This window comes from Typopeltis vanoorti, chromosome 25, assembly GCF_054136105.1.
Source record: "Typopeltis vanoorti isolate ZY-2024b chromosome 25, IOZ_Tvanoo_1.0, whole genome shotgun sequence".
NCBI classification, from domain to species: Eukaryota; Metazoa; Arthropoda; class Arachnida; order Uropygi; family Thelyphonidae; genus Typopeltis; species Typopeltis vanoorti.
Window position 1 is genome coordinate 20,566,265 of NC_143573.1, and position 23,638 is coordinate 20,589,902.

The window sequence follows — 23,638 nt, forward strand, 5'->3', positions numbered from 1 at the left end:
AGGTTATGTGGAGGGCAAACCCAAAGGCGTGGGCACCAGGCAGTTTTTTGTGCAGTGGGTCAACTTGGTCTTTGGTCCTGCTGTTAAGGAATACCTCGGGGTCAATGACTTACCGCTGCAAGCCCTTCTCGTCCTTGACAATGCTCCTGCTTACCCACCAAACCTTGAGGATGACATCCTCGAGGAGTTCAGCTTTATAAAGGTTCTCTACTTTCCACCCAACACCACCCCTATCCTACAGTCCATGGATCAACAGGTGATCTCCAATTTCAAGAAACTTTTTACCAAACACATGTTCCAACGCTGCTTTGAGGTTACGGAGAGCACAAACCTCGCCCTTCAAGAGTTCTGGAAGGACCACTACAACATTGTCATATGCCTCAAAATTATTGATATGGCCTGGCAGGGTGTTACAAAAAGGACCTGACCTCTGCATGGAAAAAGCTGTGGCTGAAAGGGACTTTGAAGGATTTAGACCTGAACAGTGCTGGAGGAGATTGTGTCCCTCGGAAAGTCCATGGGCCTGGAGGTGGATGAGGGAGACATTGAAGACCTTGACGCTGCACATTCCGAGGAACTGACGAAACTACACGTGCAGCAACATACAAAGGTTCTGCAGGAGATTGGTACAACCACAGAGGCAGAGGAGGTTATCTCTTCAAGCGAGATAAATAAAGTGTTGGCAATGTGGGAAAAAGTTCGGACTTTATTGAAAAGAAACACCCTGAAAAAGTTGCAACTGGTCGTGCAGCAGCACTATTTAATGACACTTGCCTAACTCGTTTCAGAAACATTCTAAAAGGAAGGAAGAAACAAAGTTCCTTGGACAGGTTTCTATTGAAACTCCTTGCAGATGAAAGTGACGAAAGCGTGGCAAAAAAGAAAAAAAAAGTAGTGAAGAAGAAAATTAAGTTAAGCAAAAGTGAAGTGAAAGAAAAAATTAATACCATATGCTAATTGGCTCTGCCAACATCTGTTTATTTCTTTAGATTCTCTTTTACATGTATGTACAGTATTTGGTTTTATTTTGTTTGTATACAATATTTGTTCATTATAAATACATTATTATAAAAAAATTGGAGTGGTTTTTGGGGGCTGGTACGAATTAATCTCATTTTAATTAATTTCAATTGGAAAAATTGATTTGAGATACGAGCATTTTGACTAAAGAGTTCGGTCATGGAATGAATTAAACTCGTATCTCAAGGTACCACTGTATTTAAAGTTATCCTACAATTAATTGCATTGGACCAATTAAGATGAGCACTAATGTGTTATGCACTCTTAAAACTTTCCTGCATCAATAAAAATGCAATCATACAGTCAAATTGATGACCAATACAGTCAGATTTAGGTTTTTGGGTGAATTCTGTAATGTTTTTGAGGGGCATTTTTTATTTTAACTGCATTGTCTAACATACAAGCCACATTCAACATCTGTTTTTGTTCATTCAATTTACAACAGTTGTTAATTTAGAAATCTGTACGATAATACTGTGTTTCCATTTGTATTTAATCTTAAGATGTACAGGACAAAATGTATGAAACTAGTAATTGAATAGTTTCTTTCTAATAAGTTGTATGCATTGCTAGCCAAACAAATAGGTATAGACTTTTCAAGCCACAGAGACCTCAGCTATATGTGTGGTTAGAGAGAGAGAATGTGGGGGCTGTGTAGTGAGTTGTATGCACTATTGAGGCCATATTGTGGCATGGAGAGACAGGAAGTTCTGTGTGGGCAACACGTATCCCTCTTTTTAATGTTTTTTCAAAGGTGAAAAAAAAAACTTGAAAAAAGTGATCTAAGAAAAGAGGTTTCTTAGGGAAGTGGAAGTGATGGGGAGAATTTTGAATCGTGTGACCAAAATGGTGACCTCTTTGTCTAGTGTTTCCCCATGAGAATAGAATAGGTTTTATATCAGCTAAACATTGTGGTTTGCAAAGTTTAGCTGATATTTACTTGTTGCAAAAGTGGTTTTTGTAGTGTAGCTGCTGAAGAAATTTTCCAGATAGATGATTGGATAGGAGAGAATGAAGTGTATTGGAAGTTGTATGAGGATGTGGTTAGCAAGGGCATGAAAACTAGTTTATTTGGAGAATGGTGAATGATGAATAGATTGCCAGATGTAGTTCTGTTTTGTTAGTGAAGAATTTAAGAGAAGGTATGACAGGTATTGTATTAATAATAGTTAATGTGGTCCTCCCACAATGAGTCATTGGACTCCATGGAGAAGCCCATGTAATAATAATGAAAAGCGGATCTTTGCTCTGGAATTCGAATGCAACATGATTTTATCTTTAATTAAGAGGGAGATGTTAAATCCCGTAAAATTCGCCGGTAAAATAGCCTTTCGGCTTATTATGATTTTGTCTTGCTTTAAGTTCCCAATAAGTTGGATACACCTCAAGTGGAAATGAAATCCTGCACCACCTACAATAAGTTACTCTGCATTTTGATATATAATAATTTATCTGTTACTTCAGTCAGGTTCTAAACCTCATTAACCTATGTTGTCCCTTCCACTAACCTACACCAGTTTTTCCTCCAGTATTACATACTGAAAGCAAAGCTGTTTTTGATGATGGTTAACCCTTTTAAAGATTATCAGATATACTATTTTTCAGAAATGTTAAATAAATAGGATTATATTAAATAAGGATTGACTTACCTGTGAGCATTTTTTAAAGGTAAGGGTAATATTAGCACTTTGAACCAGGATTTGATTAAACTGAGTTGTTATTAGGAGGTATACAGAAGATGAAGAGATGATAGTCTGAGTATAAGATATCAAATCCTGTATCATCCTTACTTTTTTAAAAAGGTGCTCCAGATATGTCAAAATTAATAATCCTTATTTAATATAATCCCATTTATTTAGCATTTCTGAAATCTCGTTAGATAATCTTTAAAGGGTGCTCCATCACCAAAAAAATAGTTTCTGTATATAATTTTAAATGCTAGGAGCAATATGATTTTCAGAAGTTTTGCAAAAAATATTGCTCCATTATCTTTGAAGAAATTCACTTAGGCAGTTTTGCTTCTATACTATATAATATTATATAACATATGCTTCTATAATATATTAATTCTAGCATATTTCAGCACATTATTCTGTTTCTCTTCACACTTGTCCCCCCCCTCTTTATATCTCCCCTTCTTTCTGTCTCTTGCAAATCAGATTTCTCTCCCCTCCCCCATGGTTGCAATATTTGTCACTGCTCTTCCAGAAAGTCTCTCTCTTGCACATCTGTATCAATATCGCAGGATCCTCTTACATTTCTGTTTTCATTTCACTGCCTCTCAACTGCACTTTTATTCTTTGCATATTCTGCACTACATCACTATAGTTTTGCTACTGCCCTCAATTGGGTTCCTTTCCTTTCAATTTAGGTAAACAATGAAAAACATTATCAAACTAATACCTTTCTAAATTATTTGGTTCTGTCATCATTCTTGCTACACAATTGTTACATTGTACGCTCTTGATAAATTTATCTCCCCACCCCAACCTTTCTCTCTTAGTTTTAGACATGTTGTAGCACTTGTTTATCCAGCTTTAATCATAGAAAAAAAAAGTTCTTGGGCCAACATTTTAATAGATATTTATGAAACAATAGGTAGTGATCACTCCCAACTTTTTCTTTATAACTGTGTGACACTTATGATATATTGGACTCTTTCACTTGTGGTTGATCATATTTTTTTAAAGTCAATACTTGATATTTATTATATTTATTATAATTTAAGTAGCATCAGACTGTTTTTCTGTGTCTTTATATATCTGAAATAATAATATCGTCATTTGTGCAGGCATATCCACTACACTATCTAACACCTCATTTGATCATTCATCTCCAAGTGAAAATGAAATTTTTCCAACAGTTCATTTATCGTCAGCAAATATGTCATTATCAAGTACTCAGAGTGATGATGACCATGATACAGGAAGAATAGCTGGAATCATTATTGGAGTTCTGGGTGGTATGGCAATTCTTTTTACATTGGTATGTATTCATCATTAGCTTCCTTGCAGATTTTAATGCTTTATTTATTTGTTTAGTTGACACTTTTTCAGTGGACTGTTATTGAAATTTAGTGAATGGAGTTACACTGATCCTCGGCTCCTTACTTCTAAATAGATAATTATTGGTTATATTTTGCATAGGCTAGTTTTTTGGGATGTACTCTCCCAGAATGGTACATCAGTTTCAAAAGATTAAGGAGAAAGATGAACATGGTTAGCATTAACTACGAAAATCTATAAATTGTATCCTATCCTGTGGACTCCTCTCTATTGAGAGGGTTGTAGCTAATTACTAGGGAGATATAAATTGTATATGTGAAATTATAAATTTCACAAATACATAAGAATGGAATTTGTTTCAAAGAACAGGAGTAGAGTCAATGAATGATTGAGTAAGAAAAAAAAATGCTTTTCCTCTTCATTTTTATAAGTCTGGGATTGCACTGTGATGGAGTATTGAAGAGCTGCCATGTATATCTTAAGAGATTTAGAGAAGAGTGGAGGAATTACTGATGAGCATCATTCGCTATAAGACATGGATCATTTATCAACTTAATTATTCTCTTCTGTACAGAGTCGAGGATTTTTAGGGAACTTTTATGAACAGTACCACAAAGATTAGAACAGTATTCAGTGGTAGAATGCATTTGTGATTTTGGATAGCTACTTGTTGTGAGATATGTAGCACACAGAACAAAAGAGAATTTTTTTGGATTGTCATGGAAGTGATACTGAAATATGTTTATTCTAAGAAAGATTAGAGATTAGTTACATCAAGAACTGAAATTTTATGTGTTTCAGAAATTTGGGTGTTGTTATTTGTGAAACTGAAAGAAAGGCTCATTGTGAGAATTAAGAAAGATTGGAATTTGTCAACATTAACATTCATGAGGTTGTCAGAAGAATCCAAGTGAATAATACTGTTTGAATTTGGAGTTGCAGAAGAAGATAGTTGAGAACTTTTGGTTCCAAAGTGCAAAGTACATTAAATGAGAAAGAGAAATGCAGTGTACTGTCATAATCCAACTCCCTGTTTGGCTAATGACAATAGACTACATTTCTCTCTCTGATTTAGTATACTTTGCACTATGGAACCAAAACCTATAAACTACCTTCTGTCATCTCAAATTTGGAATGTCACACTATTATTCACTAAAATTCTTCTGAAAACCTTATAAATGTCAATGCTAACAAAATCCAGCCCTGTCTTTCACAGAGACCCTTTTTTGAACTAATTTTACTATTAACAACACACCCAAATTTCTGATAAACAAAAATTTCCATTTTTGAAATAACTAGCCTCTAATTTTTCTTAGAATAACTATATTATAGTATTGCTTCCTCAGCAATCGAAAAAAATTCTGTTCTCTTTTGTTCTGTGTTACCTCCTGTACATCTAGTACTCTTATCCAAATTGCAAATACATTGAACCATGGAGTATTGTCCTTAAATATTCCCTAAAGATATCCTTGACTTCATTCAGAAGAGAATGATCAATTGGTTTAATGATCCATGTTTCACCAGAGCCTTTGTTCTTTTGTCAGTTTTCATCCTTCAGTATATCAGTAACTTTCCATCTCCATATATTGAAGGAAGAAAAATGGCAAAAGATAGTACTGAAGAACCCGAGTGTTAATTTACGAAGTATTTAAGGATAAAGCACTTCTCATTTTCTTTCTGATCCCATATGATTTGCATATCATTAGAAAGTTGGTAAATAAGTTCCAAGAAGAAGACAGTCTTGAGATGGTAATTTAATTTACTTGCCTTTGTTTCAAACTTGATCAAATGCCTTATATCTGTGAAAAAAGAACAATTTGAATTTTACACTTTTTTATGGGATTTGTTCAAGATAAGTGACAAGCAAGAAGATCCCTTAATGAACAATGGTGGCAGAATCCATACTTCCAGTTGTTTATCAGTTGATAAGTATTTCTAGGTAGCATAGTTGATTTCTAACAGATTTGCCCATTACTTTAGAAAGAATTTTAATGCAATAAGATGGGAATTTGATGGTAAAGATTTTTCATTAATCTTAGGAAGAATTTGGAAATGGAAGAATTTCCAAACTGCAGGATAAATACCATTGAAATAGGAGTTTTAAGTAACATGGGGTGGCCATAGGAAAAAAACAGAGAAAACATTAAGACAAGAACACGTTTTGTTATATAGATTAGACAAGGTTTTGTTGCTTTCTTTCTGGGGGGGGAACATTCATTGCTTCCATTTGGAAGCAATGAATGTTTTAAATTTGGAAGAGTAGAATGTCTACAAAGATTCAGTGTAAGAATTTGTAATTTTCTGTGGGTAACAATTCATATTTAACAGAATAGTCAGTGCTAACAAGATGGAAGGAGTTGTACAACAGTTAAGTTATAGAAAAATGATATAGAGCATGACAGCCATTTGAACATGAAACCAGTTTCTTGCTTTTGGTCTTTTGAAAAGTAGATTTGCATGTATATTTCATAATTTTGATAGATATGCTTCTTCTGGTCTTGGCACATTTGTTGGGTATTCACATCTCATATAACAGACAAAAAAATTAAAGTGTAATGAGAAAAAATAAACATTTAAATATTTAATAAGAATTTTAAGAATTAACCATGTCGTTGTCAATATTGATAAAATACATCACTCCTCTACACTTCATATCCATCATATATTTCAATGGTATTGCAATTTTAATATGCACTTCACATCCATGATAACCTGGACTATATATACGTCTTGGCTGGCTGGATGGTTAAACTTTAATTTTATTGATGGTATTTTTGCTGTAGCTATCATTAACAAACCTATTACCAATAATTTATAATTTATGCTTAAGAGTTTGCTCATTAGAGCAAATTGTTGTTGCTCTGTTTTTGAAGAAGTTAATGACTCCAAGTTTTTGGGAATGATGGTGGTAAGTGTTAACATATATGTATTCTCCAGTGCATGTGAGCTTCCAATTGGCACTGAAGGATAGACTGACTGAGGGGAGATGTGCAACAACTGTATTCAGAAATGGAACTGAGATTTGGTTTTCAATTTCAGTGATAAGTTGTATGTGTTTATGTTGTTCATTTGTTCATATTAGCCAACACATGCATGTTAATTCCTACCATCACCCTTCACAAACGCTTTGCAATAACAATTTACTCTAATGAGCAAGCTTTTAAACATTAATTACAAATTATTAGTAATATACTTATAAACAATAGCTATAGCAAAAATACTTATTTTTCTTCGCTCCATTGGGAGCATAGAGCCTTCTCAACCACGGATCTCCATCTGACTCTGTTTTGTGCTTCTCTCTTTTTGTGTCTAGATCTTTCTAATCCTTCTGAGGTCTTCTTCTACTTCTCTCTGCCAGCTCATCTTTGGCCTACTTCTCTTCCTCTTTCATTGCAGATTCCACTCTACTGCATGTTTGACTTTGTCCTTTTCCGGTTTTCTTAGTGCATGCTCTATCCATCTTTGATTGATGTCATACATTATTGGGTTTTGTTTAGTGTTTTGCCATAACTCTTTATTGGATATTGTTTCGGGCCATTTTATGTGTAGAATTCTTCTTAAACATTTATTTACAAACTTTTGTAGTGTTTTTCTAATTGCTTTTATTGTTGTCCATGATGCATAGGGTAGAACTAATTTGATATTTGTGTTAAATAATGTTTTTTTTTTTGCTTTTTTAAACCTATTTGCTTTGATCTCTATATTTTTCCTAACAAAAAATTATCTGTGCTCTTTGTATCTTAGATTTTATATCTTCCTCTGCTCCTCCCTCTTTATTATTGATCCTAAGTAATTAAAGTTCTTCACTGTTTCTAAAATGTGACCATCCAGTATTATGTCTTTTTCTTGTTTATTATTTATTTTCATGATTTTTGTTTTCATTTTAGTTATTCTTAATCCAATAGTCAGGGCTTCTTCACCGAGTTTTATTGTTTTTTTCTTCGTATGTTGTGTGTATGTGCTAGTAAACATATCATCTGCAAAATCCAGGTCATGTAGTTGTTCTATTAAATTCCACTGTATTCCTTTTGTGTTTTTCATGACATTTCTCATAACTCAATCTACAATAATAAGAAATATTATTGGGGAGAGAATGCAGCCTTGTCTAACTCCGGTTTTAATTTCAAACTTTTCTGCAAGTTCTCCACTGCATATGATTTGTATTTTATATTTTTCATAACTTTTTAAACTATGTCGATATTTTTACATGGTATACCATAATATATTAATTTCCATATTGCTTCTCTGTCAATGCTGTCAAAAGCTTTTTCAAAATTAAGTAGGTTGAACAGACTATCGACTGTTCTATTATTATTCTTAGTGTTGCTATTTGATCTATACATGACCTGTTGGTTCTAAATCCTGCTTGTGTTTCTCTTGGCTTTTGGTCTATTTCTTTTTTTTTTTCATTCTTTCAAATATTATTCTTGTTAGTATTTTACTTGTGTTTAATGAGGATATTCCTCTCCATTTATTGCAATCAGTTAAATCTCCCTTTTTATAATCAGTAGCCCAATATTTCATTCATCTAGCCATTCTTCTTGTATCCATATTTGGTTAAGAAATGAATAGAGTATATTCACTGTTAAATCTATATCTGCTTTTAATAGTTCATTTAGTTTACCATCTATACCATCTGCTTTTCCATTTTTACATTCTTTTAGTACTTTTTTGCATTTCACTTTTTTTTAATTTCTTTGGTATCTATTATTTTTTTTTCTTTTCTACTTTTTGAATTTCTTTTTCAGGTTTATCTCTTTGAAGTATTCTACCCCATATTCTTTCTATTTTTCTTTTTATTATTGTTTATTTTATTTCCTTGTTAGTCTTTAGTGATATCTCCTCTTCTTCTTTCCTATGTTTCTTGTTTTAGTGTCAGCTCTATTCGCTGCAATTTCTCCCTCATTTTTTAGGTTTATAATAAACTCTCTTTTATTTTTTCTTGCATTTTTCTTAATCTCTTTATGTATTTTTTTTTAAACCTCTACTGCGTATTTTCTTTTAGTTTCCATATTATTTTAGTTTATTATTATTATTATTACGTGACACCTCCAGGGAATCCAAGAAACTCATCGAGGGGGGACACCTACTCCACAACTCTGTTCTCACCAACTGAATTCACCAACGCAACTACCATCATCATCTACACCAATGCCATCTACCACCCACCACTACTAGTATTTTCATAGACAATCGCAAACATCCATGCCCACGCCAGGATTTGAACCCATAGCCTCTTGGCTAGAGAGCAGATGTGCTCTGCTCCTCTCATTGATCTCACACTCGGAAGAGATCCTCTCCATTTTCTTTGTATCATTATATGGTCACTTTTTATATTTTAAGAATTAAACTTTAATTTTATTTATGGGATTTTTGCTATAACTATCATTAATAAACCTATCGCTAATAATTTGAAGGCTAGACTGACTGAGGGAAGATGTGCGACAATTGCATCCACAAATGGAAGTGAGTTTTAGTTTTGAATTTGAGTAGTAAATTGTATGTGTTTGTGTTGTTCATTTGTTCATATTAACCAACACACGTTAATTCCTACCATCAACCTTCACAAAAAATTTACTCCAATGAGCAAGCTGTTAAGCATGAATTACAATTTATTAATAATATGTTTATCAACAACAGTTATAGCAAAAATACCATCAATAAAATGGTTCACAAAATTATGCCTAAAAATAGAAATAATGTAGATTACAGTAAAACCATATAATTTCAATATATTTAAAGGTATATAAAGTAACCTAAATAGAATGCAAAAAATTATAACCTTAATGCTACCTTTAAACAACATACAAAACTGAAAAATATTCACCACCTCCAGGGCTACTGCAGTCTACCAAATCCATTGCATCTATAACTTATTTTGTATTGATTCCAATCCAAAAAAAAAAAGAAACACTAACAACATTAAATTTAACAGTTTTGGTAAATTGGGATTCTGATCATGCTCTTAGCGCTCTCCACTAAATTGATTGGAAAGAAATGTGTTTCCTTATATTGCACTGAAATGCAATGAATGTAAATTTACGGAAGCATGTAAAATTTTAATGGATGGAACATGTTCAAAGAATGAAAATAGAAAGATTGACAAAACAAGCCATTAGGGGAAAGAAAACCAAGACATCCTCTTAAACGATTCAATGATGACTTCTAAGGCCGGAACAGGCCAACTAGGCCTAAATCCTCAATACGCATGATGATGATGTGAAATTTTAATCAGCTATCCTAAATTGGTGTCCCAAAAATCCTGAGGAGAGTATTCTCCAGCGAATACTCTCTTCAGGACTCTAAGCAATAATTTCAGCTCTGATTTCATATATTGTATTGGTGTAATTATATATATATATATAATATAACCTATAAGTTTTCTTTTAATTTATCTGTTAGTAGTCGATAACCAAAAAGATAACAGGACTCTAGCTTTGTTGTTGTTATTATTATCCCAAGATCTCCATGGAGTCAGACTCATTGCAGGAGTTCCTTTTATCATACACACAGCTCATCATACCCTGCCTTAAATACATTCAAATTCTCTGCAGACACCACACTCTCAGGCAATGCATTCCAATCATCCACAACTCCCCATAGAAAAACTACCTGCTTCTTACTCTTATTTACAGCTTCCAAGGATACCCTCTTGTTTGCCTCTCCCATCTCCCTCCATTCCCATTTAATGTAGTAGGATTTTCTTACTACCACATGTATTAACTTATATTGTTAACTTTTTTTGCACTACTGTGATAACCTCTAACCTTGTGTGTTGCTGTGCCCTCTGCAGCAGTTCTGTTTACCTAGAGATGCTGCTTTGTGAAACTAGATTCTTGTACAGACATACTGTTTACAATTTTCTGTAAATGCTAATGTTGTAACCTTTAGTATGGCACAGTATGACCTTTGTAGTTTTTGTGCCAAATAAACTATAAATCCAAAAAAAAAAACCAGGTCAGGCTAGTACTGTCGGCAGTTGCCAAGTTAGTGTTCTTTGTATACTGTGTGTGCTGTAATGTAGCTTGTGTCTTTGTATGTATATCTATGTATATTCCAGATTATTATTATTGCACAGGCACTGCCATAAAGTCTTAAGACTCATCATGGGGGACCCAACCATCAACACAATATCTGTCATACTTCTCCTCGAATTCATTAACAGATAAAGCACTCACAACTGACTCAAGCAACCCATTCCATTCATTTACCATTCTCCAAGTAAAAAGTCTAGTCTCCACACTCTTGCTTATTGAGGGATGGCCTCTTGTTCTGCTCCCCTCTAGCCAAGTGATTGATGCAGGGGAAAATTTCCCCTGCATCATTCCTATAAAAGGCTTTAAGTAACTTAAATGTTCCTATCTTATAGTCCCCTTTTCACCGTCAACTAACTTTTTCAATCCACAAACCCTCAATCTTTCTTTGTTTCACATTTCACAGGCCATTCACCATTTTCATCACTCGCCTCTGGATTCTCTCCACTACTTTCTCATCCTGAGAAACCCAGTGACCAGACCTGAAGCACAGTAATCCAGATGTGGTCATATCAAGGCTTTATAAAGAGGAATGATAACTTCCTTATCTGCTTTTTAGTGTGTTCTTCAATAACCAAGTAATCCTATGAGCTACCTTGGTTACTTCAGCAATATGCTGTTTCTGTGATTTAGCAGTTCTCTGGGAAGTTTTTGGTATTAAGACCACATTATAATATAAATAGTTGTTTAATAAAAAAAAATAAGCAATTAAAACATAATATCCATTATGTTTTTCAGCCTATTTAAATCATCCTGCAAGCTCTATCACCTTAATTAACTATTACTCTACCCAACTTTGCAGCATCAGCAAACAACTGAATATCTCCCTTCAAATTATCTCCTATATCATTTATATGCAAATTAAAAAGCAGTGGTCCAAGCACACTCCTGCAGCACATCAGTAGTCACCTGCCTTCTGGATTCTGTTCCTCCTCATACTACTTTTTCAGTATCTGTCCATCAGCTACCCTTTTATCTATGTCACAAGTTTCCTATCTGTCCCCATTTATTGGAGTTTGCTTAACAAAGTTTCATCTAGTATCCTGTCCAGTGCCTTTGCAAAATCCAGCAGTATCATCATGTGGCCATTTTTATCCAACTCACTTGTCACTCTTTTATAAAACGTTAGTGGATTACTAAGACATAACCAACCATTCACAAAGCCATGCTCACCCCTCACACAATATCATATTTTTATTCACCCATTCCTGAATTCTCTTTTTGACCACCTTTTCCAGTACCACTCCTGAGATACTATTCCTCCTTTATGCAAAGGAATTATTTTGGTTTCCTTCCATTCTCTTAGGACTTTGCCAGAGCTGAGACTTAAATTAAACAGCCTAGTCAAAGGCATTGCCAGTTTCCCTGCAGATTCTCATAAAACACGAGCCAATATCCACAGCTGTAATTGCATTCAGATACTGCAATGCACTAAATATCTCCAATTCTTCACCCTCTGCTTTTACATGAGTCCCTGTCACTATGTTGTTAGCATATCTTCGCTTGTATGATATACCCTTGCAAGATGATCACTGAATACCTCAACAATTTAGTCTGCCTGTGTTACCTCTCTATCATCTCCATTCATTAAAGTTATCTTTCCATAGTCATTCTTCATCCTACTTTCCACATAATGAAAAAACTGTTTTGCCTGTTTAGCTAATTTTTCTCATAATCTGATTTTGCCTTCCTTACAATGCCGGTCTTGCATGATTCTTGTATTATTCATCAGTTAGCTGGTCACCTTTCTCTTTATATACCCTCCACAACATTCTTTGTGCTTAATGATAGTACTCATCCATCTAACTCCAACTGATTTACCCCCTACCTTAGGTATACAGTGAGATAATGCTTCTTCCAAATACCCTTAACTATTCCCCCTGCACTGTGAACATTCTTTCCTTGCAGATCTTTATGCTATGGTGCTGCTTCAAGCTGCCTTATTAGTGTATCATAATCACCTGCCTTGTAGTTCAACATCTATTCCCTTCTTTACTAGAATTTCCATATGTTTTGCTACCTTACAAGTCAAGACCACATGGTTACTTTCCCTGATCGGAGGCAATGTAACCACCTTAGTTATGGACAGGTCTTTTGATTCTATAACAAGATCCAACACTCTTGTACCACGAGTCTCTTCCATCACATTCTGCTTCCAGTAATTATTTCTCAGTAAGTGTATAATTCTGTTTTCTTCATTCCATGTGATCTTTCCTCCTTCCAATCTATGTATCTGAAGTTGAAGTCCCCCCATAATGATTACTCAACTTGCACTCATTGTATTAATCTGCTGGTGCATGTGTTTCACATCATTCCTGGCACCTCCTGGCCTATAGCAACAGCAAATTTTATATTTTGTCCTATTGGCCTCAATCTCACACCAGATTGACTCAAAAGAACTGTCATCTGCTTGCTGCAATTCATCTGAGGTTGCACTAACCAATACCAAACTCCTCTATCTTGTTCATTATACTTCTGTCATTAGTTTGTATAAACTGCAGCATCCTTGTAGGCCTCCAACCACCTTTACTTCCTGAATTATTTCAATATTTTTGCTTGAGAGACTAGTTTCTGCACTTGGTCATTCTCATACTCATCCATGACTTCATGGATGAGTATGAGAACTTTGTGATTCCACACTCTCAGTGAACAACGCTCTCTTTGGACACTACTCCAAATCCATTTAGTTGCAGTCCATCAGCATTGTACAATGCTTTGTCTACCAAACTCAAGCCACAGGTCCACAAACTGTACATTATTTCTTCTTCACAGCCTGTGTATTCATTCATTCAGCTATCATTTACCTCCTTTTCAGTTTGCCTCTATCATAGCATGGCACCAGACTCACAAACTTTGCCTTCTCGTTCTTTTTTGCTTCTTCCAACAACTCTTTCATATCTTCTCTCATATAATATTTCTCACCTCTCAGGTCATTTGGTTTCAGTTCAAACAATTAGTTCTTTCAACTTACCTTTCTGCATTCTAAGGGCATTTCTAATATTATTGATTTTCACACCAGGGAAACAAGATTTTGTAGCACTTTTATGAAGTACTCCCCTTATCATACAATTGGTGGCACCTAAAATTATCTGCTGATGATCTTTCTCTCATTGATGCTTAGAATTTTCATTTTGTCTTTGGACCTCTTGATTTTTTTTTTTTTTTTTTTTTTTTTTTTTTTTTTTTTTTTCAATCTGACACTTTGTCCCGTGAAGGACTACTTGCAAGTGAGCATGTTCTCCTGAAGTACCAGCACTGCAACTTTTGCATACACTATCTTGCCACTACTTCCAGTCATCTCATTTATATTCCTTTTCACATTTCTTTCACCATCAATTAAACATGGAACTCCATTCACTCCAAGAATTTTGGTGTTTCACAGCTTTCAGTACTACTTTCTGCCTTCATTCTCCTGCTTTTGACAAGTCTCACATTTCTGGTTTGTAAAACATCTATGACACTTCCTAACTCCTTTGCAGTTCTCACACCATAATCCATTTTCTCTTGGCAACATAGAATACATAGCACGTGCGTGCACACACACACAATATTTCACAAAATCCCCTATGTCAAATTTCCTGCACAAGAATGTCTTGGTCCTATTTGTTCTCATTTGCATCAGTGACATGAATAACACAGCTTATCATACACAGTATAAATATATCAAAAATAAATAAACACAACTATTGCATGAATACAACCTTTAAATATTCATGCATTAATGATCAGGAAGAATAACTGAACATGAAGATTATCTTCCTGTTCAGTTATTCTTCCTGATCATTAATGCATGAATACAATATCTTATATTTGTTGTTTAGATGAATCTCATTTATTATTATTATTACGTGATACCTCCAGGGAGTCCAAAGACTCGTCACTCCACAACTCTCCTTCTCCACCACTCACTCAATCTAACTACAGTGAACCTCAATTACCTTCATCCTTTACATCAACGCCATCTAATGGCTACCACCACTAATATTTTCACAGACAATCGCAAACATCCATGGCCACGGCAGGATTCGAACCAGCAGCCTTTTGGCTGGAGAGTTGATATTTTAACCACTCGGCTAACCAGACCAGCTTTAAAAATTGGTAAATGCTGCGAAGTAAACGGCAGTGCCTTAAACTTATATGTATTAGGCCCAGAGGCCGGTCTGTCCTTATCAAGGAGAGTGCCAACCTTCTCTCCTTTCATACAACACATTTTTGTCTTCTTTGTTTTGGAAATACAATTATGCTGACACAGTACTCTCTCTTCTTTCAGTTCCATTTCTTTCTTCATTGAATAATTCTTAATTTGATGGTACCTGTTTTGAGTTATGCTAATATTGAGTTTGTTTCAGTAGTTGACTTTTTGCTCTTTATCATTTCCTAGTGACACTGAGAATTGTTTATTCAGGGTTGATGGCCCAGCTGGCATAAAATTTCGTAATATATCATTTAAACGAATATATTAATAATTTAATATATGGTTTAAACGAATACAGAGTCCAATTTGGAGAGCCAAATCCCAAATTTGAAGGCTCATTTTCATTCATTCAATATCAAAGTAGCTGATTACTAACTGAGTGTACCATGAGGTAGGTGAGGATTGGATATTAAGTCTAGCATTGATTCTTGTGCAACACCTTGATGGTGCTGGTTGCCCTTTACAGAGTTAGTATTATATTACCTGAGAGGGTGGTAAAGTAAGAGCACTATCAGTACTCATGTAATACTCTTGTTAGTCGAGCAAATAGTCAAGAGGTTGCTCTCCACTCAGTAGTCTGTGGATTTGAATCCCACTGTATGGATGTTTGAAAATGTTTTAAGTGCATGTATAAATTTTGTTTAGTGTGAAATCATCATCACAGTACTTATTGGAAACCTGGAATTCCTTAAATAGGTGTGATGTGCAGCATCTCTGGATTATTTTGCTCGTTATGTGTAGAATTCACATAAAATATAAAGTGAATTTTTCTTCCTGGCATGTTTTGAGAGGTGCTTAAGGGTCAAAAATGTATAACTGGGAGAAGACCTCCATGTAGCCTTTTAAGGAATGTGGAGAACCGACCAGGGCTTCTGACCTAATGTCCAATCCTCAGCTTGTCATGGTGCATCCTGTTAGGTATCTGCGTGGATACTGAACGAATGATGGGCTAGCAATTTGGGATTTAGCCAACTAAAGTGTATTCTTATTGGTTTAAACCACAAAATAAAATGATGGTACAACATGACAGAATTTCATGTCGGCTGGGGCATCTCCAGGTTAAACAAGGCCTCCGTTGTTTTTGCCAGGGAACCAGGGTGAACAGCGAAAAGTCAGCTACTGGAACAAATCCTGAAACTCGCCCCAACTCAACATCATCAGAGTTCAATATCAGTACTATCAACATAAGAAGCCTGAATGGCAAAGAAATGGAGCTAACTGAGGAATTGGATAAGTACCACATCAGCATAATAGAGGTGATCGAAACAAAAAAGACAAAACTGGTGAGATCTTTCTGAGCAATAAATACAAAATGTTATATTCAGGCAATGACAATCAAGGAAAAGAAGTAACTATAGTAATCAACACTAAAATGGCAAATACCTTGGATTTCTGCTCAGGACATGGACTGGTTATTACTAACACAATGTTCTAACATAAAAATGTGCACAAATTCACATGCAAAGAAGAGGCAAGAAATAAGAAAGGATCATCAACTATGTTATTGTTGATAGTGATGTTTTTGCACTGGTGCAGGACACTAGAGTGTACAGAGGATTTGAAATTGGAATTGATCACCATTTAGTCTTGAGGATAAAATTGAATTTCATATTGAAAAGAAGAACACGTAAGAAATTTTTAAAGCGAATAAAAGTTGAGTAGCTCTCAGATGTGAACTGTAGGCTAATATACACAAACATTATTCCAGAAAAAATTAAAAAGTTTGAGAACAGGAACCAGACCTTGGAGATTCAGTGGCAAATCCTGAAGAAAACATTGATTGATTGATTCAGCCAAAGAGGCATGTGGTGAAGTTGTCTGCAAGAGAAAAATCAGAACTCCATGATGAACACAGGAAGTTAAAGAGGCAGTGAAGGAGAAGAAAGCATATCAAAAGTTCCTGGTGAATAAGTCAGCTTGTACTCTTAGAGAATACAAAGACAAATGTAAGAAAGCGAAACACTGTGTAAAACTATCTAAACAAAAGTCATGGGAGGACTTTGGCAAGAACATAGAAAATAAATATCAAGAACATGGCAAAATATTCTGGTGGCTGTTGAAAAAGCTAAGAAATGAAGGAAAGAGTGCTATAAAAGTAATTAGAGATGATAAAGGTGACATGAAAAATGGACAAAAAGATATCCTTGATATATGGAGTAATTACTTTGAGAAATTGCTAAATTGAAACAAACAGTGACAGCAGAGTGGTAAAAAACACTCAGCAGGCATGCAATCAGGAATACATATCCATACTTGAAGTAGAAATACCCATCAAAAGCCTGAAATGTGGAAAGGAGCGGAAGTAGGTAATATTCGACCAGAAATGCTCAAGTATGGAGGTATAAAAGTCTTTGCATAGTTCAGAAGGCCTGGACAGAGGGATGAATTCCTGATGATTAGAGTAGAGCTCTCAGAATCATATATAAAGATGGAAATAAAACTGAATGTGAGAATTACAGTGGTATTTCCCTACTGAGTGTTCATGGTAAGATTTATGCAAGTATACATGAGAGACAGTTGAGAAGAATTGTGGAAGGAAAGCTTGGTGAAGAACAAGCTGGATATTGGTCAAATAGAAGCTATCAGGATCCGATTTTCACTTTATGACAAATAGTTGAGAAATCATGGGAAATAAAAAAGATCTGTAGATCTGGAAAAGGCATATGACAATGTGCCAAGAGAAAAGCTATTCAGAACGCTACAATTGTATGGTGTCAATGGGGCACTATATCAAGCAATACTTAGTCTTTATTTGAGTTGTAAGCGGTTAGAAAATGTTCTGTGAAAAGATTTGAGGGAGATGGGAGTAAAGTCTCTGCTCTGGATATTCCTTCACACAGGATTAAATTTAAGAAGACAACTCTGCTGTATGGTCTGAGAGACTATTTTCAGAATTGGCATCAGCTTTGAATTATTTCAATAAGTATGGCTGCATTAATTGTCAAAGATTTTGGGAGAGTCATTCCAAGACCTTAGCCTGACTTCTCTGATTAACTTTGTTTTTATCTGGCAATCCTGGAGGGGTTGCCTTAGCAGGACATATTTTCTTATCAGTTACAATTGAATTGTTTCTACAATAATCAGTTAAATTGTTGTGTGTGTGCATATTCTACAACAGTTGTGCTCTGAAGATAGTGATTAGAAATCCAGTGAAAATGTTTGTTCAATAAATCAGTTATTTTCTTCAGTTGTTATTTTTCTGTTGTGAAGCATTGTTATAAATAGCATCCTCCAACATCTAAGTTTGTCTGTACATATTGATTTCTGTTTAGTAGAAAAAGAATAAGATAGTGCCACCATCTTATTTGTGTTGCCTGTGTTTCAGTGATGGTGGTGAAGGTGTAGGAGAGATTGGTCAAATACCAGACTAAATGAGTAAAAATATGAATATTCACAGAAGACAACAGGAGTTTGTTGAAAGAGGCGTGTTTTGTGTCCACAGCTTGGTAACATTCTATAACAGGCTGGGAAATGTGTTGGATAGTTATTAGTTGTTAGTTTTCAGGTCTTTGTAGGAATATTTAAATGCCATGCCAGTGATGTTGAATTGGTAGGCATTTAAGTGACTTAATATGAGAATGGGTTGGTTGATATACACCAGCAAAGTTCTTATCTGCTGTTTAAGTATAGGACACACAAAGCAGTTGTGAAGATTGTACAGAGAGTTAGTTCTCTAATGACAAGGGTGGTGACAAATCCAGATAAGAATGTGGACTATGTCAATGTTTCATAGTGCACTGATTGTGCACTATATGAAAAACATTGATCTGACTGTATATGACAGATCTAAATATCTAGAAAAGGAAACACTGGAAAGGGTCCAGAGCAGATAACAGTGATGGTATTGGAACTATGGAATGTGAACTGAGGATAGATTGAGAGTCAGGATTGCAGAGGTTGATTTGATTTAAACTTATGTTGGTGAATGGAGTTTCTCAGATAAGAGAAAATTTTGCAAAGGGCACTCTGTATGGTTGAATAGCATGTAGTCATTTCTCGAAGTAGCTGTGTAAGTATTAGTTTAATAGAATATAAAATGTAACTTATAATTACTGCTAATATTTGCTAATAATTTTAACAAGCATCATCAGATCAAGATTGATAGTCATATTGAAATCATTAGAAGATTCATCATCGTTTCGGGTGACATTATATTTGCCCTAAGCATCTTATGTTTTCTGACCATGACAAGTGTCTGCAGGGGTATACAGGATATCAGTGATAGTACTAATGAAAAAGTCATATCATTACTAACTTTTCTATTGAAATCTTAGTCCAAATTAACCTGTTATCTCTAAATCTCCAATATTATGAAATCTTATATTTCCGTCTTCTAAGGCACTTTTTTACAGTATCAATCCACCTAAATCTTGGTCTTTTTTCTGGATCTTTTCCTGAATTAACACACAAGAATGTCAGGTTGTTTCCTACTATCCACATCCTTTAATATGATAATGCCATTGATGCCATCTGTTAACCCCTCTAATCTTTCTCAGAAGTCTTATATCTTGATTTCCAGTCTTTGAACAGATGTTTTTATATCTAACCCAACTCGCAAATCCATAAGCTAAAATTGGTTTGAGCACTATCTTGCAGACAGATAGTTTGGTGCTTAGACTAATTACGCTCTTATCCCATATAAATTTATTTGGTGGTCTTCCTACCCTATCAACTTTGCCAATTCTGCTATCTATTTGTGACTTTAGCTCTGAAATTGTGGAAATATTTTACTTGTTCTATGGATTCTCCTTTCTGGATGCACTTGATGATTTCATTGTGTTTTTTTTTGCCTATTTTCATTGTCTTTGTCTTTTTATTTCGGTTTTTTTCATACTAATTTTTTTTATAGCAGTTATTCAATTTATTCAGGGAATCCTGCAGTCTTATACCGGATTTATTTAGAAGTATAACTCATCTCTAATGTCTATCAGGTTTAATACCACTCTCCTTCATAGTGTGATCCATATAGATAGTGAATAACAATGGAAATAATGTGCACCCTTTTCTCACATCTGATTTAACACCAGACCATCTTTTTGTACATCCTTCAATTCTAATCGCTGATTTACAATTCAGATATAGATTAAGTATTGTTTGATATACTGTTGAATTTACACTATAATTGTAATGCTCTGAACAGCTTTTCTCACTGCACCTTGTCATATGTCTTTTTTCAGCTCCACAAAACTTAAATACAGATCCTTGTTATATTCCCATAATTTCTCGACTATTTGTCTTAAAACAGAAATCTGATCCTGATAACTTGTGTTTGATCTGAACTCAGCTTGTCTTTTTCCTAGCTTTCCCTCCACAATTTTTCTTATCTGTTTTTCACCTATACTTGCATAAATCTTACTAGAACACACTAAATAGAGAAATTCCTCTGTAATTCTCACATTGAGTTTTATTTTTATTATATATATATATATATATATATATATACATACACATATATGGGTGAGCCTCCGTAGCTCATCAGTATAGACGAAGCCCTTTGGTTGGAAAGATCTGGGTTCAATTCCTGTCCAAGATGTGGGGAACCTTAATATGGTCTCTTTTGACTAAAGGTGAGTTAGCTGGTCTGGAGTTAGGGGGTTTTTACACCTAGAAACTTGAGTTTTTCATCTCCCAGAACAGGCAAACTGTCCCCTTGAACACATCTACAGATGTAGGGCACACAGGAAGCATAGGGCTTACCACCTTATCCTTGAAGCAGTCGCAGTTTCAAATCGTAATAGGCTATGCCTAATAATAATGTAACAGGCCACTAGACCTAATATACGTATGAGGATGAGGATATATGGGTACTGTGAGAATTCTACTCCAGTCATCCAGGTTTCAATCCTCTGACCAGGCATTTTGAATTATGCATTGTAGGTATTGTAAAATACACACAATCCATACCTAACCAGTTCAGTTACTCTGTACACTTTGAAAAATGCTCAGGCTCTGTAAGCACTGTTGTTCTTAATTTTGATTAATCATGGGCACTTTTGAGTTGTTAATCATTCATATTTCATCATATTTGTCTTTAGGTTATCCTTGATGCACTTTTGTCCTCCTCTGTTGTTTTTTGGATTACCTTTAGTTTTGAGATCTGCAGTGGGCATTTGACATACAAGATGATAAGTGTCTTCTTGTTAAAAGTTGACAACTACCAACTTTTCTAAACATAGCCAGTCTAGAAAAGTTGGTAATGAATGATAATTTCCTTAATACCAAACCAACACAGTGATGTAGTAAGTTCACCTGCCCTTTCACTGAATCCCAAGGATTACTCTAAGGTAACATTGGTAGCATTTTGTTAGATTTTCATGTACTTATAATTATGTGATACACATTTTTTAATCTTACTGCAAAGTTGGGATGATAATAGTCTTGCAAATTAAGAGTTTGATTGCAACATTATATCCTGGTCAATTTCTCAAACATTAAAAAAAAAAAAAAAAAAAAAAAAAACTGTACAAGTATATTTAAGAAAGCACTGAATTTCTTCTTTATATATATATATATATATATATATATATATATATATATCACTTCCATATATAAGAAACTGCAAAACCTATAGCAAATGAATGTCATGTGTGGTCAGAGGCCAAGAGAAAAGTAATTTGCTGATATTCCTTTTGAAGAGCTGGAGTTAGTCTTTGAGAACAATGTAGAAGGCTCTTCCAGAGAGCAGTAGCAGATGGAATTGAAAGATGAATGGGAGTATTGGGTTCAACAGGTTGGAAGTTCAGTTCTGTATGGATAACTATATATGGATGTTATTAGCAAAAGAGTGAAAAATGTGACATGAATTTAAAAAATAAATTTTCTATCACCCCTGTTTAAAAACTAATGCACATCGCAGAATCTAGTGGATGTGGAACTGCTCCAAAATACCAGCTCCATAAGGTTAATAAATCTAATCAGTATTGTTATTATTATTATTAAGAGAGCTTCAGGTCAGGAACTCACTGAAGGAGGCAACATACTACACACCAACTATCATACTTATCATACTAATTCATTCACACTGCATGCACACACAACATCCAATGGCAATCCATTTCAGTCACGCACTACTATGAGAGAAAAAGTGGCATTCATTCTCGGCTTCTAAGATGCCCTCTTGTTCTTTCCCCATCTTTCATAAAATGAAAAATTCCATTAACTGAAATCCTGTATGATCCTTTCAGAAGTTTGTAAGTCTCAATAATATAGCCTCTCTTTCTCCTGTTTGCTAGTGTCTGCAGTCTACAAATTCTCAATCTGTCTTCATAATCAGTATTCCACAATACAGATATCATTTTTAACTCTGCTTGATACTCTCTCTCTCTCTCTCCACTGTATCAAAATCACAATGGAAAAAAAAACAGCCAAACCTGTGCACAGTATTCCAAGTGAGGTCTTCTTATTATCATCATCATCATCATCATCATCATCTGAGACCTCTATGGAGTCAAGAACTCATCGAGGGAGGCTATAAATCACCCAAACAAGCTATCATACCTTCCCTTAAATTCATCCACACTAGATGCACTCACTACCCCTAAGGGCAAATTATTCCACTCACTCACTGCTCTCTGGGAGAAAAACCTAGCTCTTACTCCTTTCTTGACTGCAAATAAATTTAACTTCCATGGATGCCCCATGTTCTCTCCCCACCCTCCATATAATGAAAAATTTCATCAGTTGATATCCTATAGCACCCATTCAAAAGTTTATAGACTTCTTTATAGACTATCATATCACCCCTCTTTCTCCTGTCAACCAGAGTCTGCAATCTACACACTCACAGTCTGTCCTCATAATCTAAATCCCATAATCAAGATATAATCTTAGTAACTCTTCTCTGCACCCTCTCCACAGCTTCTTTATCCCCTTGGAACCTGGGAGACAAAATCTGCGCACAATAATCTAGGTGTGGTCTTATAAAGAGGCCAAATGATTTCCTTTCCTTACATGTCAAGATTCGCTTCAACATCACAATTATCCTCTGAGTTATATTTGCAACTTTTGCTATGTGATGTTGGAACTTTAAATTTCTATTCACCAATATGCCAAGATCCCTTGCCTCTTCAGTTTCTTGTAGCATAACACCGTTAATATAATATGCCACTGGAATTCTAATCATGCCAAAGTGCAAAACTTTGACTTACTAACATTAAATTGACAGCCATTTTTTTTGTCCAAATTTCCAGTCTATTCAAATCATTTTGTAAGTTCTGAATATCAGTATCATCCCTGATTGCCCTGCTTATCTTTGCATCATCAGCAAACAATTGCAAATCTAATGCTAGACCCTGCTTGATGTCATTAATGTATAGATTGAACAATAATGGCCCAAGGACTGAACCCTGAGATACACCACTGGTTACTTTAAATCTGGCAGATTC

At 34.9% G+C, this 23,638-nt stretch overlaps 1 protein-coding gene and 1 non-coding gene across 4 annotated transcripts in view; one reads left to right on the forward strand and one right to left on the reverse strand.

The window, feature by feature from the left end:
- LOC150092591 (low-density lipoprotein receptor-like) overlaps positions 1–23,638 on the forward strand; it is a 400,302-nt gene that overhangs the window by 308,899 nt on the left and 67,765 nt on the right. For all 3 annotated transcript variants that reach the window (XM_090414387.1, XM_090414386.1, XM_090414388.1), the window contains one exon: positions 3,812–4,005. In XM_090414387.1, the coding sequence (XP_090270513.1) occupies positions 3,812–4,005 (194 nt within the window). The remainder of the gene's footprint in view (positions 1–3,811; positions 4,006–23,638) is intronic.
- LOC150092593 (U6atac minor spliceosomal RNA) lies at positions 15,148–15,267 on the reverse strand. Its single transcript, XR_016550556.1, has one exon. It is a non-coding gene; the product is annotated as a U6atac minor spliceosomal RNA (small nuclear RNA).